This window comes from Otolemur garnettii, unplaced genomic scaffold (assembly GCF_000181295.1).
Source record: "Otolemur garnettii isolate 467f Iridium unplaced genomic scaffold, OtoGar3 scaffold00008, whole genome shotgun sequence".
Classification (NCBI taxonomy): domain Eukaryota; kingdom Metazoa; phylum Chordata; class Mammalia; order Primates; family Galagidae; genus Otolemur; species Otolemur garnettii.
Window position 1 is genome coordinate 14,861,982 of NW_003852403.1, and position 18,337 is coordinate 14,880,318.

The 18,337-nt window shown below is 53.0% G+C and overlaps 1 protein-coding gene across 1 annotated transcript in view; it reads right to left on the minus strand.

The window, feature by feature from the left end:
- Positions 1 to 2,809: 2,809 nt before the first annotated feature.
- Positions 2,810 to 18,337, minus strand: part of PALD1 (phosphatase domain containing, paladin 1) — an 85,951-nt gene continuing 70,423 nt past the window's right edge. The window contains exons 19-20 of the mRNA XM_023509606.1: positions 5,160 to 5,315; positions 2,810 to 3,289 (exon numbers count right to left, since the gene is read on the minus strand). Of these exons, the coding sequence (XP_023365374.1) occupies positions 3,137 to 3,289; positions 5,160 to 5,315 (309 nt within the window). The 3' untranslated portion in view covers positions 2,810 to 3,136. The remainder of the gene's footprint in view (positions 3,290 to 5,159; positions 5,316 to 18,337) is intronic.

Consider the following 18,337-nt stretch of genomic DNA (forward strand, 5'->3'; position numbering starts at 1 on the left):
GGGCCTATACCACCTTTTCTTATCCGTTCATCCTTTAATGTACAACTTACATCTATTCCAAACCTTGGCTATTGTGAACAGTGTTGCAATAAACATGGGTGTGCAGATCTTTTCCATATACTAATTCCATATCCTTCAGATGTACACCTACCCAGCAACGGGATTTCTGAATCACAGGGTAATCCTATTCTTGCCGTTTTGAGGAACTTGTATGCTGTTCTCCAGAATGGCTGTAGTAGTTTACAATACCTTCAACAGTGTTCAAGGGTTCTCTTTTCTTCTGTCCTATCACTTGTCTTTTCTCTTTTTCATCAAAGTCAACCTAGAAGGGTAAGGTGATACCTCATTGTGGTTTCCATTTGCATTTCCCTGATAATTAACAACACTGAACATTTTTTCATGTACCTGTTGGCCATTTGTATGTTTTCTTTGGAGAAGCGTCTATTCAGGTCCTTTGCCCGTTTTTTTTTTTGAGTTCTTTGTTCTTTTCCTAGTGAGTGGTTTAAGTTTCTCCTATATGTTCGATAGTAACCCTTACCAGACAGTGGTTTATAACTATCTCCCCCTGTTCCATAGGCTGTCTCTTCCTTTCCTGTGCTGTATTAACTCATTTAATCGGAGGGCTGAGATACTGCTGACAGGCAGGAGATACTAAAATGTGAGTCAGTACTGTTTGTGTAAGTGCTAGATGCCCTCCACAGGCCATAAAAGGCTTGGGAGAACTTGGGGAGACAAACATGGGCACAGCCACTCACCCTATGTATCCCTGCCCAGGGCCCCCCATCTCAGGAAGAGCCTCCCCAGCACATGTCAATGCACATAGCTCTAGAGTTGTGTTCAGAGCCACATGGAGCATCCTTGGACCAGGGAAGACAATTCTACACCTGCTGGGCTTGGGAAACAACCCAGGAGGGCTTCTCTCCTGGGCTGGGGACAACCTCTCTGGGTTCCACTCTGACCACCCTCATCTGACCTCAGATGACAACCCAGAGGGTTCCCTGACCCTGCAAGAGTCTGGGAGAGACCTGGAGTCGGTGCTTTCTCTACCTTATCCTCCCACTACCTCTACACACACCAATATCTCAACAGTGTGTTCAATCAACCAGGGGCCAAGTAGGGCCCACAGGGGTTGGAGGAGAGAGTGAAGAGTGAGGTTCACCCTCCTTCAGAGACCCCAAATTTCACTCTGCTCCATATACCTTCCCTAGATACACCAGTCCTTCAGACTTTAGTGAGAATTAGCTTGTGATGTTGCCTTCTTGCAGGAGGGGCTCAGCACAGCAGCCCTGGGCAGCCAGTGTGAAAAGGGAAGGCACAGCTGGGGAGGGGACAAAGAGACGGATGTCTGCAAAAGCCCACATTCTCTAGAAATCAAAAGTGCTGGGGCAGATGCTCTCGATTTCCTTTGCCCACCTACCCCAGCCCGTTGTATCAGTTCTAGAAGGGTTTGCCTCACACTGAAGACAAGTCAGCAGCCAGGTGCACTTCACATTTAGCTGTTTTTAATGCTTAATAGCTCTGTACAAAAAAACCCACAAAACACAAATGAATCCTCACAACACCCCTGTGAGGTAGGTAGGCAATTATTATTCTCCCATTTTACAGATGGGGAAACTGAGGCAGCGAGGTGAGGTGATCAGCCAGTGGTCCCAGCACAGCTGAATGTCAGGGCTAACCATGAGAACTCAAAGGATCCCTCCCAGTTCAGCCCTGACCTCTGACTCCCCATCTAGACCTTGTCTGCAAAGAGATTAAAATTTTTAATACATGCAAAAATAGAAGTAAAAACAATAACAAACCTGAAAATTGTAGTGAACAGACATACAGTAGTTCTGCAAAAGAATTCAGCCAATCCTGGGCAGATGTGAATAACTCTGACCTCTTTTCCCCTTCTTCAAATATCATGACCAGTGACCATATCCATTGTTTTTCTGCAGAAGTGCCTGTGCCCAACCAGGGAGAGGCTCCCCTGGCCCCAACAAGCCAGGCAAGGGGGGCAGCCTCCTCACTGTTCTGCTCCCAGCTGGAAGAGCTGCAAGGCTCAACTCAAAGGTGGCACTTCTCTGCTATCTCTCTGAGCAGCCTTTCCACTGTGGACAGAATGGATGTCGGCATCTCCAGCTAAGCAGGGTCTGACCCTTTCTGCACCCACTAAGAGGTGGCTCAAAGAACCTCACAAAGGATGGCCTGAGTCCAGGTGACCCCCTCACACCAATCTTGGCCCACTCTTGCACACTCCATTGTCTATGAGGCAACCCAGCAACTGCTCTTGATCCAGCACTCCTTGGGGGGTCCTGCTTCAGCAGGGTGGGGGGCACTGGGCCATTCTGGGCTGCTGAGGCTGGGGTAGGGGAGCAGAGGGACCTGCATCCCCAGGCTTGGGCCCCCTTAGTACCTTCCACCCAGATTCCTGGGCAGACAACAGCTCTCTTCCAATGTGCAGCCCCTGCCTTCTAGAAACCCTCTTCTCCCCAAGAGAAACTCCCTGAGAGTTCCAGCTACTTGGGAAACCGCCACCATCCTGCCAGCTACAGGGCAAAGGGAGAGGAAAGGAAGAAGAGGCAAGGGCCTTGCCCAGACCTACCAGGCCACACAGATTTGTCCTTTAAAGTAATAAATTCACCCAGAGCACTGCCCCCACCTACTCCAGGCAGGCAGGGGCCTGAAGGCAGTGCTCCACCAGCAGGAAAAGGGGAAAGGCGATAGAGGGGAGAGGGGATGGGGAACAAGGAAAGGAAGGCTGGGGGCAGGGCATGCATCTAACAGTGGCCAGGCTGGCTCCAAGCCAGGGGCTGCCAGGCCAATGTGGAAAGGAGAAGGGGACAGAAGAGGTGATGAGCTCTGTTTGGCAACTGGGCAGTGAGCTCCTTGGAGGCCAAAGGCCAGCCTGTCTGTAAGGTGCACTCTGGGGCCTCCCTGGAGGCATCCACACGCCTCTGTGGTTTCAAGGAATGACTGTGCTGTCTCAATGTCCATAAAAAGCTCTTTTCAAAAAGGCTCCCAGCCTCACCCCAGTCTCTCTAGGAAGTGGGGGAATGGTCCTCAAGGCCAGCATGCCCAAGGGCCCCTCCTAGTAAGAGCACCTCTGACACTCCCAGCCTGCACAGGCCCCTCTGGAGGGGGCAAGGAGAGGCCCCTACAGCAAGTCCCCGGAGGCAGAGGGCTCCGGGCTTTGACTCTGCTCCTGCCACCTGCAGCGCAGCCTGGAGAAGGGCTGGTCTTCCATGCTCTCCAGCTCAGGGAAGCCCAGCTGGTTGAGGAGCTCATAGACACCAGCCTTCGATGCCACCTGGTGAGGACAACAGAGGTGGGGGCAGTGACTCAGGGAAGGGAGGGCACCGTCCATCCTGCTATCCTCCCCTCCTGGACTCTAAGCACATGGGTGAGTCTAGGGCCCAGGACTGCCCTCCACTAGCTCAGAGACCTGGTAAAGTTTGCACTTTGACTTCTAGTAACCTATCCTCATAGCAGGAAAAATAATCTCTACTTCACAGGACTGACAGAAGGAGGGCTCCACAGTACAGAGGCACTCAGCAGACACCAAGCACTCCACACAGAGACAGCGCAAGAGGCTGGCACCCCACTGGGCCCCATGCACCCCACACTCCCATGCAGACACTCAGGTGCATAGGCCCAGCCACATGGATGCTACAGCTGGGCCCACAGGAAGGGCTGGAGAAAGTTAACACGAACTGCAAACAGAAGTCCCCTGGCTCTGAGTCTGGGCTGTCAGACTCTGCCCCGGCGGGGTCAGCTTAGCTGGGGCCTCCCAGATGCTTGGCCGTGTTGCCCCGAAGTTCAGGCCTTGGCAGCAGACTCAAACCACCTGACCACCAGCCCTTCTCTCTCCCCCATCACCCTAGAAGATGGGTAGGATAATCCTCAAGCTATATCAAGAGGATAGGTTCACCCCTTCTGGTTTTCAGGGAAACCCTCATGCCCTACCCTCCATTCAACCCCAGAAGAGGGGCTGAGGAACCCCCAGGCTGGAACCCACACTTCTACCAGGACAACTCCTGCCCCAGATTCAGCTGACAAAAGGGATGAAGCTTCCTCCCTCTCAAAGTCCCCCAATTTCCATTCTCCAAGCAGAACCTGAGCAGGAAGTGCCCTTGAGCCCGCACCTGCACTCCTTTCCAGAGGCTCAAAGAGGAAGCTGAGCCCAGGCCTGCTCAAGAGAACAGTCCAACACGACCCCCCAGGTCATGTTACACCCTAGATATACACGTGATACACCAGGTGTATCCCCCACCCAGGTGTCCTGACTCAACACCCTGCAACAGGGGGAATTTCAAATGCCTCCCCCACCTTGACATCCTAAGGCCTGCCCACCAGAAGGTCCTCTGCATTCCCCTTCCTCCCACTGGGGACTATAGTGGGCCCCCTGCCCCTCACAGTTCAGTCCACCTGCACACCTGCCCAGCCCCTGTGCTCTTCCCATGCCCACTCTGGCTGGGCCACTGGCTCAGTTCTCTACCCACCCACTTCACAGGAGCTAATTCCAGCCTTGACTCTAGGTTAGAACCACCAGGACCCACCGGTGAGGTCAGGAGGGGCCTGTTTGCTGGCAGAGGGGTAATTAAGGCCCCTCATCAAGAAGAGAAGGGGTCCTTTCATGTGACCCAGAGGAGCCGAAGTGGCAGCTTTGTCTCTAAAAACAGCCACGTGGAGGAAGAGCCAGGAGGCCAAGCAGAAAGGGACTCTGGACTTTGAATGGCGAGAGTGGCAACTTAGGCCATTAGACTTTGGAGCCAACCACCAGCTCTAACGGCGACCTTGAACACATCACCTAACCTCTCCATTCCCAGCCTCCTCCTCAGCTCTTCTTTTGTGCTCTGCCCTTGCTCAGTCTCCCACAGACCTGCCTAACAGGGGGTCCAGCCCATGGCACTGCATGTATCTCATTAAATCTCCCCTCCCCAGCCTTCTGCTTGTCCACTATCCACTGCCTACCAAGAGCAGACACCATGCAGGAGACCCAGAGTCAAATGAGATAAAATCTCAGCCAACTGGAAGCTTCCTGCAGAGTGGGAGGTGAGAATTCTTCCCACCAACAGGTGAGCCTGTGGCCAGGGTTCCCGCAGGCAATGCACAGGGACCAGCCCCGCCCTTTTGACCACCGTCCTGTGGGCCTCCCAACCTGAGCCTTCCGCTCTCACCTCTCGCATCCAGGCACTGAAGGGCATCTGCCAGGAGCCAGCACGCTCTAGGTGGAGGTAAGCATTGAAGAGGATCAGGTAGGTGTAGCGCTCCAGGTACTGAAGGCTCCGCAGCCACAGCCGCCGCGTTTCCTGCTCCTCTTTGGCTGCCTTGGCCTGGAGGGAGGGGCAGGGTGGGCTAAGTGGGGCACACAAGCACGCACACCCTGCCACCCAGAACAGAGGCCAGGGCGGCCCCCACCCAGCTGTGGGGAAGACAGGGAGGCATGACAGGCCACCTGGCCTCCATTTCCCCACTGTGAAATCATAACCAGCATCCCGTTTTGAGGGGTGGCCAGGTGAGAACAGGCCGTCCACAGCAGGGCTCCGTATAGATACCCTCCATGGTGCCCCGGGTGTGCAGAGGCCCTCTTGGTGGCAGGACCAATGCTCAGCTCTAGACACTAGGGAGGATGCCTGCTGCCAACTCCTGGCATCCCAGAGTAAACATCTCTTCCCCCATTCCCACTGGAGGAGCCCAAGGGCTGACCAGTGTCTGACCAGGGTCTGACCAGCACCTGGATGGGGCTGGTGGCAGTGGGGCAAGGCTAAGCTCTCAGCTCCACCTCCCTCTGCCTGGGGTCACTAGGTTCAGCTCCCATTGGGAGGGGAGAAACTCCACTTTGGCTTGTGAGGCCACCTGGTCCCTAACTGACTTCCTTGCCTATTTCTCAAAAGGTTTAATACCACAGATGGATGTGGAATGCATACCACCCTCAGACCCCAGCACTCACAGCAGGAGAAAGGCTCCCAGGCCAAGGGGCAGCAGGCACTCCAGAGCACCTGCTGTGGCACCAGGCCACCTGCCAGGCAGTGGCAACAAAACTGACTAAAGATACATCTCCCAGGTTCGGTGCCTATGGCTCAAGTGGCTAAGGCATCAGCCACATACACCTAAGGTAGCAGGTTCAAATCCAGCCCGGGCCCGCCAAACAACAATGATGGCTACAACCAAAAAATAGCCAGGCGTTGTGGCGGGCGCCTGTGGTCCCAGCTACTTAGGAGGCGGAGGCAAGAGACTAGCTTGAGCCCAGGAGTTGGAGGTTGCCGTGAACTGTGATGCCACGGCACTTTACCCAGGAGGACAGCTTGAGGCTCTGTCTCAAAAAAAAAAAAAAAAAAAAAAAAAGATACATCTCCCAGAGGGTGTGAGCTGGGCCATGAAGACCATGCACCAGGCGGAGATACCACAGAAGTGATGATGGTGCCCAGTGTGTAGGGGCTATAGAGGGGTTAGCCTGGCTGGAGGAAGGAAGAGGAGGAATGAGAAGAGAGACTGAGCCAGGACCCAATTATGGAACCTGCCTGTGCTGCCCAGAAGATTATCCTGGTCAGTGGTATACAACCTTGCCATCCATGAGAACCACGAGGAGCTTTAAGATGCAAGTGCCTGGGCCCCACCCCAAACCAATCAAATGAGAATCTTGGTAAGTGGCTGGGGTCTAGGCATGCAGATTATGAAAAGCTCTCTGGGTGACCTTCCATGTCCAGAGTTGAGCACTATGGCTTCAGCCCTGGGGAGCCATTGAAGGTTTGGGGGTGGAATTGACCTGTTAACAAAAGACTCATGGGAGATTCATGCTCTGAAGGATAGAGACTTAAAGAGGATCTCTTCACAGCTCTCCTCAGAGTGTGGAGGTTAGGAGGGATAGACCAGGGACTGGCCAGGGACACACAGAGCCAGGCTGTCCTGTAGGTCCCTCTGCCACCATGCCTGCCTTTACTCCTCTAACCATCATAGATGCACTGCCCACCCACCCACCCCCGGCCTCTGCCCAGGCCCCTGGCAGCTCTCTCTGCTCCCAGAAGAGGATGTGGCACAGGGACACACAGGCGCCACAGACATCCATGGGAGGGCACAGCAAGCCCCAAGCCTCGGGGAGCCAGGAAGGGCTGGTCTCCTAACAGCTGGGCAGCAGCTGGGAGCCTTCCCTCACAGGCACACAGTGCTGGTCTATATGCGTCTCTTTCTTGGCCGCTTTGGGATGGTCCCCGGGCCCAGATGTAGCACAGCCACAGTCCCAAGAATCAAAGCTGGAGTGGAAGCTACAGAGGGCCTGCAGTCCCAACCTCCCACTTCTGTCTTCAGAGCCTCTGCTATCTTCACTGCCAGGGTCTCGGAGTGGAGGGCAATATGCAAGGGGGCCTCAGAGATGGGGCAAGAATGGAAGGCTGATAGCAGGCTGTGCCTGAGAGGGATAAGGGGGCCAAGGACAGCGCTCTGACTTCCTGGGAGACAGAATCCACATTGGATTCTAGTCTAGTTCTGCTGTTTAAACTCTCAGTCCCCCATCTATGGAGGTTGGACTTCTCAGCAAAGTCAGGTGCAGAAGGCACCTGTAAACCATGAAGAGGCACACCAGTCCATTCATTCATCCAGCAGGGAGGGGAAAGCCACACCTCGCGGCATGCTGGGCATGTAAAGATGAACCACGCACAGGCCCTGCCTCCAAGATGCTGGTGGTCTGGAGAGGGAGGCAGAAGATCACTTGGAAGCAGCCAGAGCAGCTGGACTTCTGGATAGGGGAAGCGCAAATCCCCAGACCAGGGAGGGCGTGAAAAAGAAGGTGCTATCTGAGGTGAGCTAGGAACAGTCAGGTAGCCTGGAGAGGCAAAGGGTGTGTAAAGGACAGGAAGGGGCTAAAGAATGAGTTGTATTCCAAAGGCACTCCTGGCCAGGGCAGACAGAGCGAGAGGAGCTAATGGCATCGGGAAGGGGGGTGGAAGGAGGCCTAGAGGGGGCAAGGAAGCTGAGCCAAGGTCTGGCCCTGCCAAGAGACCAGAGAAGGCTTCCGGTGCTGCTGCAGGAGAGTGTCTGGGGCAGGGGCAGGGGCAAGTGGGACGTCTGCTGTTTCAAGAATTAACCAAGTAATGGGCTTAAAAAAAAAAAAATCCATTTTGGCTTGGTGCCCATAGCTCAGTGGTTAGGGTGCCAGCGACATACACTGAGGCAGGTGGGTTCAAACCCAAACAACTGCAACAGAAAAAAAGAAAAAAAGGCTGGGCATTGTGGCAGGCGCCTGTAGTCCCAGCTTTCTGGGAGACTGAGGCAAGAGCATCGCTTAAAATCAAGAGATAAGAGGTGAACTGTTGATGCCATGGCACTCTACTGAGGGTGACATAGTGAGACTCTGTCTCAAAAAAGAAAAAATCAATTTTGTTTACAAATTAGGAAGCAGGCAAAAAAAAATTTTTTTTACCTAAATACAAGCCGTGGCCAATACAACCCAATCCCACCTATTTCCAAGGCCAGTATACAACACCCTGCACTCACCACCCCAGCCCTCAGGCTGCTTCCATCCTTTCCCTGCCTCCAACCAAAGGCCTCTAGCCAATTTAAAAACATTTTCTTAGAAAGAAAGAAAGGAAATCACCCACAGTTCCACTGGGCAAGAGCCGCCTCTACTTTCAATTAAAGAGGTCAGGCACAATGACTGTGGGGATGGGAACCTCTGAGCCCTGGACTTGGCCACACTAGTACTATCCTCCTCTCTGTGACCCACTCCCATGGGGACACCTGTTCTGAGAGACACAGCAAAGATTAGGTCTGAGGGAGATTCTATGGGGTGGAGGTGGAGTGATGCCTGCCAAGCCCTACTGCCAAGGGTAGAATTATATCTAAATTCAGACCATGTGTAAAGGTTAACGCCTGTCCCCTCCACCCTAGAAGGTTCACAGATGGTACATCTGTGATTTGAGACAACGGCCCGTCTTCCTACTGAGACCTTGGTTTCCTCACAACCATCCCATGTTCGCACCGCCTAGGGAAGAAGATGGGTTGGCCGCCTCCTGTTGATCAAAATAGGGGAGCTGTTTTTAAACAGCCTGGCAGGCTAGGCTGTCATTAGCTGTGGTGGGGCCAGACAAGGCCTACTCATCCATTGGACTGAGACCTAAAATAGCAGGGGGCCGGGAAAGGCAACCAGGGCCCTGGGCACTTGAGGTGTCTCTAACCTCTGGTGTGCCTGGCTTCACAGCAGGCCGCGCAGTGTCCACAGTGGCTGTCACAAAGTTCTACTCTTTGCTGGGCTGCCAGAAAAAGGCCCACTGAGGCATGGGCTGGAGAGCTTTCCCAGCCTGACCGGGGAGGGGTGCAGGGTCACTGTGTGTCATGTATAAGCATGTCACACCCTGATCTAATGATTAGACTCTAACGCACTCTCCTGGCAGCCCTATGAAGAAGAAGGGACATCCATCCTATTTTGCAGATGAGGCTCAGCAGGGATCAGTAACTACCCTAAACCACACAGTTCTGAGCTGGAACAGGAACTTCAATACCCAATTCCCACCACCCTCACCCCTTTCACCACAGCCAAGTCCAGCCATCCCCCACCTCACTCTTCCTTCTGCACCTTTACCCATTCTATTCCTGCTACCTAGAATGCCCTTCCCCTCCACCTGGCCTGGTGCAGGACGAGCACCCACTCTCCTCAAGCCTGCTCTGAGCACTCCAGCCCCCACCTGCCTCAGCCTCCTTTGCCCTCAGTCTGAACCTTTTAAATCAAATATTGCATTTTATTCCATCTTGAAGGTTTCTAACTGCTTCACCAAGACAGAATCTGTTTCTCAAAATAGTAATAAACCCAGGGCTGGCACCGGACCACGACAGGTTTGTCCCTCCTCCTCCTTTAGCATGGGTACACAGCAGGCCCTCTGTGGGCCAGTGAGCACTCACTCCCCAGGTCACCTTGCCTTGCTGGGCTCCAGTATCACCTAGAATCAAGACTCCAGACAGCTGCCGGGGACTCCAGACTCAGACACATCCACTTAAGGGCTCCACGTGGATGTGAGTGAGGCATCCCAGACCCACAAAACACATTCCAGAAGACCTCCTAAGCACTCCCAGACCTGCAGCTCCCACAAGCTGGCCCGCCTGAGTGACAATCTGTCCTCCCAACTCTCAGGCCTGAACCTGATGGTTCTCCTTCCTTTCCCCCTGCTCAGCCCCATAGCAAGCCAATCAGGAAAGCCTGCTGGCCCTGCTTCAAGACACTTCCACCATGGTCTGAGCCACCCCCTCTCAGGGCAGCCTGACTGGCCTCCCTGCCACCACCCTACCCCCTGCCGTCTATTCTCAGCTCAGAGCAGAGTGACCCTGACTAGAGGAAGTTGGTGCCTCTGCTCAGGGCCCTGCCCTGGCTCCCATCATAGGCATCTTTGCACTGGCCATGTCCTCCCCTGCCCAATTCCCTGTCTTACCTTCTTCAGGTCTGTGTTTGATGCCACCATCTCTCCCAGTCCCAGCCTGACCACCCTATTTAAAACTGCAAGCCCTCATACCCCTCCATCTCTTCGCCTGCTCCACTTCCCCGGGATGCACCACTGTCCTGCAGACCATGGTCCTCACTGTGTCTTGTAGGTCTCCCCCACTACAATGCAGACCCCAGGTTGCAGGGAGTTTTTTCTTTTGTGCAGCGTCCCCTGCACCTAGTACAGTGCCTGGTACTGCCAATCAATGAATGACTAGTGCTTGCATCCAGCATATTCACTAATCCCAGTCACACAGGATGGCTGGGGTAGCTGACATTGACCCTTTTACTTTCCAGGGAGTTAGGCCAAGGTCACATAGAGAGCTTCCCACATAGGCCAAGCAGGAACTGAGGCCTCCTGTCCACTCTTGCTAGTGACCAAGGAGGAGCATGTGCCTAAAACCTGGACACAGCAAAGACTCAAGGGAAATCAAAGTCCCGAAGGAGAGATAAGAAGAGCCAGGGAGGGCCAGGGTCTGCGCCAATCCAAGCTAGACAACCCCTCCCACCACTACTAGAGCCTCCCTACTGTCCAGATCCAGTCAATAAAAAGAAACATGGCCTGGTGACCTCTGCCTCCTGCTGTCATTGGGGCCCTAGGTGGGCAGGCAGCTGACAGCCCTCAAAGATTGCCAGTGGCTAAAGGGTGGAGCTGCAGAGCGCAGACCCCACCCTTCTTCCAAGGGCAACACCACCCCCTTCCTCCTCACTCATTCAGCTCTCTTGCTTCTGGTGGGTGTCGACTGAGTCCCTACAAACTGCATCCCTAGGCCTGCCTGGTGGTGGGGTCTCCATCCAGCATAGGAAGCTTTCTGTACCTAGTCCCTGGAAGGGAGAAAATGGCCCTCAACCCACACAGGTAACTGATTTTCCTAAAATAAATTTCATTTGGTACTTTCAAAGTCAAAGTATGAAGGGACCAGGCCTAGAACCATGGACTGCTCGGCATGCCATTCCTCCAACAAACCTGTTCCCTAGCACCGCTAGGCCAGCTGCTGGGATTCACCACCAATGAGACACGGGCCTCTCCTTCAAGAAGCCCACTGTCCCTAATGTAACCCACCGAGGCTGCTTGGGCACCAGCCACTGCGCAGCACGCCCCACATATCCCACTCCCACATCCACTAGCCACAGGCTGGTTGTACTAGGACCCCCCAAGGCAGGCAGATCAAAGACAATGACTTCAGGTGACAGATGGAGAAACATGGGACCAGGAAGGCCAAAATGACTTGCCCAAGGTTGCACAGAGAGTTCCTGGCAGAGCCAGGGCTACACCCAGGGCTCTATCTCATGCTGCAGAAGAGTACCCTGTCCTGGAAGGCCAACAATGTGGACAGAACCAAAAGGTATCGTGCAGGTGACAGTCAGATTTTCCTAATCATTATGCAATGACTTATTCAACCTTCTACCATCCACTTACTACAGAGACATCTGTGGAACCCCATCTGTGTGCCAGGCAGGGTTCTGGAGTGAGGGTTTTGGAGGCAGCCCTAATAAGACGCACTGCTGGGAACTACCACACCCAGATCTGAGAGCAGTATGCACAGAGGCAGGGCCTCACTGGGTGAGGATTATGCTGGTATGAAGGGTGGAGAGGTGCTGATAGTGCAACTGAACCCCCTTTCAAACCCCCAAAAAGTCCAAGCTCAATGCTGCACACTTAGGAACCATGCCTGGCACACCATGGGTGCTCACGGGATGCTTATTGGTGAATAACTCAAGAAAGTTCCCCTGGAGAGCAGAAATGGTTCCAGCTTAGCTTACAGTGGGAAGGAAAGGAGACAAGAGAGGACTTGGCTACTGAGGACATGTGCCCTACACACACACACACGCACACGCACACATGTGCAAGTGCACATCTATAATCACAAGCACACTCACACTCCACCTGGCAGCCGCGCCGACCTGCTGGCTCTGTTCTGGGTTGGGCATGAAGGAGCCTGGGGAGCGGGCTTTCCTTGGTCATATTTTATGTGACAGCTCACAGCATTCCACAGCTGCTGTAATTGCACAGGCCCTGCCCTGAGACTCATTACCTACTGGAACAATGTCTTCAGGGAATAACTTCGGCCACACTAGGGTCTTAGAGAGGCTGAGCAAGACCCCATCTGGGGCTCAGAGCCAGAACTGTCTTGGCTTTATATTTTTCTTAAAATATCAATGACCTTAGTCCCTGAGGCACTGAGTTGACCTGCCTGACCACCTTCATGGGGCAACCTGGGCTGTGCTTGCTGTGGCTGTGGCTTCTTTGCCAAGCCTTCTTTTCTCTGAACCACAGAACTGCCCTCTGGGTCATGGCTGCCACAGTGGAAGGGAAAGGAATGCAGACCAAGGAGGTGGAACCAGGTCTAGTCCTGCCTCTAGCCAGACATAAAACTTCACCGGGCCTCAGTTTCTTCCTTAATAAAATAGGTCTAATAAAATCTACCCTGATCAGCTCAGCGCCTGTGGCTCAAGCGACTAAGGTTCCAGCCACATAAACCTGAACTGGCAGGTTCAAATCCAGCCAGCGCCCGCCAAACAACAGTGACAGCTACAACCAAAAAATAGCTGGGTGTTGTGGCAGGCACCTGTGGTCCCAGCTACTTGGGAGGCAGGGTTTGAGCCCAGGAGTTGGAAGCTGCTGTGAACTGCGATGCCACAGCACTCTACCCAGGGGGACAGCGTGAGGCTCTGTCTCAAAAAAAAAAAATCTACCCTGATCTCACCAGCTTTTCTGAGGAACAGAGGAGACAAGGGTGAGTTCTTAGAAAATTTTAAAACGTACTGCTCAAAGTTAAAGCATTACAGGCTTTATAAAATTAATTTTAGTTTGAGAGCAAAAGACATTTTACTTCTCCCTTATGTGGCTACCTTCACCTCAGATTTTCTTCAAACTCTTTCTGAGGGGAAGTGGGGAAGACATTTTTTAATGTTCTGTTTTAAATACAGAACACCAAGAATTAACGTCACCAGCCAAAGCCGAGGCAAAGTGCTGCCGGCATTAATGATTCTAGCAGGGCTTCCTCCAGGAGCCCTGACCTTGGTTTCTGTCACAAATATTTTCCCTTCCCAAGCCCAACGGGAAACAACTAGCTCACAGGCAGTGTCACCACCACCGGGGCAGCAGATCTCTTGGCTTCTCCACATCCAACCCTCAGGTTGGCCCCAAGCTCATGCAGTGGCTTACTTCAAATGGCTTTCCTTCCCTCCTTTGGAGGCAGTTCTCACATGCCCTGAGCATCCCTGGGCCTCCCACGTGCACAGGGGGCCCAGCTCACTCTGGATAACAGAGGAGGTGTCACTGTGGGCTGCAGCCCCTGAGGTTGGGCGTATGAGACAGGCCTAGGCTAAGAGAGGGGCCAGAACTATCAGACCAGGGAAGGTCTGTCCCACTGGGAACTGTATGTACAGGTTTGGTCCCACCACCTCCCAACCTTGACCTATATCTGGATGTGTCCTGCCCGCTGGCTTTCTGTCCCTTACTCAATCTACTACTGCCGCGAGGGCAAGGTCCTTGGCTTCCAGTTCTCATTTCCCTCACAGTGGGGCTCAAGGTGGAGAATGGGAGATGACACTGAACCCCCTCCTTCTTGGGGCAGTGTGGCAGGAAGGAGTGGCCTGAGCTGTGAGTCAGGGTCTGGAATCTTACTGTCCTCCTGCCATCTGCCAGCTACAAGTTCCTGGGCAAGCCTATTGCCTCCTTCTGCACATGCAAAAATGGAGCTAACGTGAAAGCTTGCTCTTCATCATACTCTTGGGCAGAGGGAGGACCGGGCCCCACTGTGGCTGTGAAAATGTATGTCAGCCCAGTGTGGGCTCCTGGCGGGCTAGTTCCCAATTGGCCATGGAGACGTCAGGCCATGTAGGGCTTTGGGACCTCAGGCTCCAACACTGGTCTCTAGTGATTCCCCACCTCCCCACCGTGAGCCCCTGCCCAGTTCCCCTCCTTGCCTACCCCACCCTCAGTCACCCATAGACCCCAAGCCCATCGGGTCTAGAGGAATGTTAGGCCTCACTGAATGCAACATCTTCCAAAGCAAGCCATCTTCTGAAGATGAGAGCTCAGACAGAAAGCAAGCACAGAACCTGCCCTCTGTTCTCCAAGGGAGTTTCTCTGGAAGCTCTGCAGTTAATTAATGCAGAAGGAATGAGGGAGTCGGGAGGTCACTGCTCTGCAAATTCCAAATGAAGTAAGAAGCCTGGGCAACGCACATGGGCGTATGCCAGTCCCAAGGGCCAGCAGCCCTTCCTGCTGTCCACTCGTAACTATTCCAGCCACACCGAGCCAGAATCTCATCAAGCCTCTGTCTCTGGCATTTTGCAGGAGCCACAGACCAACCTAAACCAGGATGCAATCAGCAAAGCTAGCCTCAGGAAGCCCAGAGGACAACCAGGTTACCAAAGCAAACATCCTTCAGGGGGAAAAAGGAGGACTATTTGAGAGACTTGATGGCCATGCTGACCAACTCTGACGCGTGGATCTTGGGTGGATCCTGATCCAACTACAGAAAGACTTCATGAGACGAGTGAGAAAATCCAAACAGCACGGGACAGCTGATGATGAGAAACAGCTGTTAAACGTTAAAGGTATGATAATGGCAGTCTGTTACCTTTTGAAAAAAGATCCCCCATTTTTAAAGGTATGTGCTGAAATATTCACAGAGGAATATTGAGGACTGGGATGTGCAAAGGTCGGAGGCCTGAGATGAAATGAGACTGGCTGTGCTGGGGGTGGGCCCACGAGAGCTGAGAAAATTATTCTCTTGACTTACAATTTTGGGGCTTGAAAATTTCAAAAATAATTAAAAAAAGAAAAGTTCCTACCTTTCAAGTCATTCAATAATTCTGCTCTAAGGGCAGCGCCTGTGGCTCAGTGGGTAGGGCGCCAGCCCCATATACCAAGGATGGTGGGTTCAAGCCCAGCCCCGGTCAAACTGCAACAAAAAATAGTCGGCATTGTGGCAGGCGCCTGTAGTCCCAGCTACTGGGGAGGCTGAGGCAAGAGAATCGCCTAAGCCCAAGAGCTGGAGGTTGCTGTGAGCTGTGACACCATAGTACTCTACCAAGGGTAGCAAAGTGAGACTCTGTCTCTTAAAAAAAAAAAAAATTCTGCTTCTAAGAATTGACCTACAGAAATAATCTACATGGATGGAAAAGCAAACATGCACTGTGCTGTCCAAATCACTACCCATTCCAGAGAGCACCAGGAAGCAATCTGAAGGGCCATGTACACCCAGAAGCAGCACGGGACACTGGGGCATTTCTACTCGGCTGCATGTTAGGTGAACATTAAATGTGGTGATTCCAGCATGGTGACTCACCTGGAATCCCAGCACTCTGGGAGGCCAAGGCAGGTGGATTACTTGAGCTCAGGAGTTCGAGACCAGCCTGAGCAAGAGCAAGACCCAGTCTCTACTACAAATAGAAAAACTAGCCGGGTGTTGTGGCAGGCACCTATAGTCCCAGCTACTTGGGTAGCTACGGCAAGAGGATTGCTTAAGTCTGAGAGTTTGAGGCTGCTGTAAGCTAGGATGCCATGGTACTCTACCCAGGGTAAGTACTCAAAAAAAGAAAGAAAAAAAAAAGTAGGGGCTGCTGTAAGCTAGGATGCCATGGTACTCTACCCAGGGTGAGTACTCAAAAAAAGAAAGAAAAAAAAAAAGTAGGGGCTCTTCACAAACGTGATAAAATGCCCATGAGCTGAAACTACTTATCCATTTGCCCCTCTTCGGCCTACTAGAAGAACATAAGCTCAGCATAGCTTTAATCTATCCTCAGTGTTAGCACGAGGTCTAAGACAGGACAGGCACTGAGTAAGCACGTGCTGACTGAGCATATCTAAACACAAGAACACAATAACAGAATCCAAGTGGGAAGGAAGACATCCCAGGGCCCCTGTAATCACACCTTTGAGAGAAGGTGCGTGCAAGTGCACAAAGACCAAGAAGGAAAATGGCCAAAGTGAAATCACTGCCTAGTTGGCAGGATTCTGGGAGACCACTCTCCCTGGACTGTCTAAGCTTTTGGCAAGGCTGTGATGTTGCCTGCATGACAACAAACAGGCCACGAGCTGTCCTGACCCTGGTGGTACAACCTCATCATGCAGGAGCGGATTCACGCACATTTTGAGCCCCCCTTTCTGATCCATAACAGGAAACTGACCTCTAAATGTTTCCACTCTTCCCCACTGAGGGCCCTGGAATAAGCACAGAGGCCAAATTCCAGGAGCAGTGTTCTTAATTGCTTATTATTAAAGTGCAAGTTGACTGCTGAAGCTGGCAGGAGGCCAGAAAGGGTAATTCACTGTCTGGGGGTACCAGGGACAAGCGGCAGGAAGCTGAGTAGCCGTAGGCTGTTGAGAGTTTCAGGATGGCTGTGGACTCTTGGGAGGAAAACTTCAGATGGGCAAAATGTGGACCAGACCTGGAATGTTCCCAGGCAAACAGAGCTGACGGGGGTAGAAAACCCCTGCCCGAGTCTGGGCTCAGGTCCTCATCCATCCAGAGGCTCAGGGGGCAGAGGGGCAGGGTCTGACTAGGCTGAGGAGCACCCTGTGCTCATACAGCAAGCAGGCCTGCTGTGAGCAGAGGACTCATGACTCCGCTGCAGGCCACCTGGGGACTCTGATGCAAAACCAGAGGGCAGGGAATTAAATAAACAGATAATACCACAGTGAGACCATGGCTACCATGCCAGGAGTTCATCCACTGGAGTGAAAAGGTTAGGGAAGTGGCTGCCTTTCCATAGTCTCAGCAAGCCCCGCACAGCTCACTAGGGCCACAGAGAGGAGACACTCAGGTCAACGTCAACATGGTCCAAGAGGGGAGAGGGGCTGGGGGTGAGAATGTGCCTCTCAGGCCTGCTCTGCCACCACTGGGGGGACCTGCGGAGCTGCCTCCCCACTGTTCACCTGGATACAGAAGAGTCACATGGTCTCTAAGGCCCTTTACCTCTGGAATCTGAGGGTCTACAGGGGCATTCTAAAGCCAGGAAGAGTGGGATGGGGCTCTCGGCCCATGGTGGCTCCTGAGAGCCCTTGCATTTGTTGTGCACTCACTGCAGGTCAGTCGAGCCTTGTGCACACCTCCCTCACGTGCTTCCCACACACTGCCCTGCCAGGGGCCTGAGTCCAGCTGGCAGGCAGGGACTCCGGCAGGCAGAGAGGCAGGAGACACTCTCTCCATCTCCCACATCCACATTCCTCTGACAGTTAGTTCCTTCCCATCCGCATGGGGCCTTGTCAACCATAATACAGCCCATTCCAACGTCCACTCCAGTCAGAGACTGTGAGTCTCTGCTTCATAATGCAGAGAAATTCTGAATTGTCACATTTTAAAGACACTGAACAGGAAGCCTCCCCTCCTAACCATGCACACACAGGTGGAGCTGGCCAGGAGCCTGGGGAAATCTGAGGGCCGCTAGGACAGCTCAGTCCACCCTGACCTCATGCAGGACACTGGCCCAGGCCTGTTTGGGCCAGGATGTATAAGGTGACCTCAGAAGAGGCATTCTGTTTTTTCTTTTTTTTATTCCACTTGTTTTAATTTTTTTTTTCCCCCAGAATATTATGAGGCTACAAAAGTTTTGGTTATAGAAATTGCTTTGATAGCATTTGAGTCAAAGTTATAAGTGTACCTACCCCTCTGCCAGATAGTGTGCACTGTGCCCACTAGGTGAGAATTTACCCCTCCACTCCGCCCCCTCCCACCTGCAGCTTTCCTCACTAAAGAAAACAGTGGCCTGGTTGTGAAAAGCTGTGATTCTTTTTTTTTTTTTTTTTGAGACAGAGCCTCAGCCTGTCCTCATGGGTAGAGTGCCATGGCATCACAGCTCATAGCAACCTCCAAATCCTGGGCTCAAGAGAGTCTCCTGCCTCCGCCTCCCAAGTAGCTGGGACCACAGGTGCCC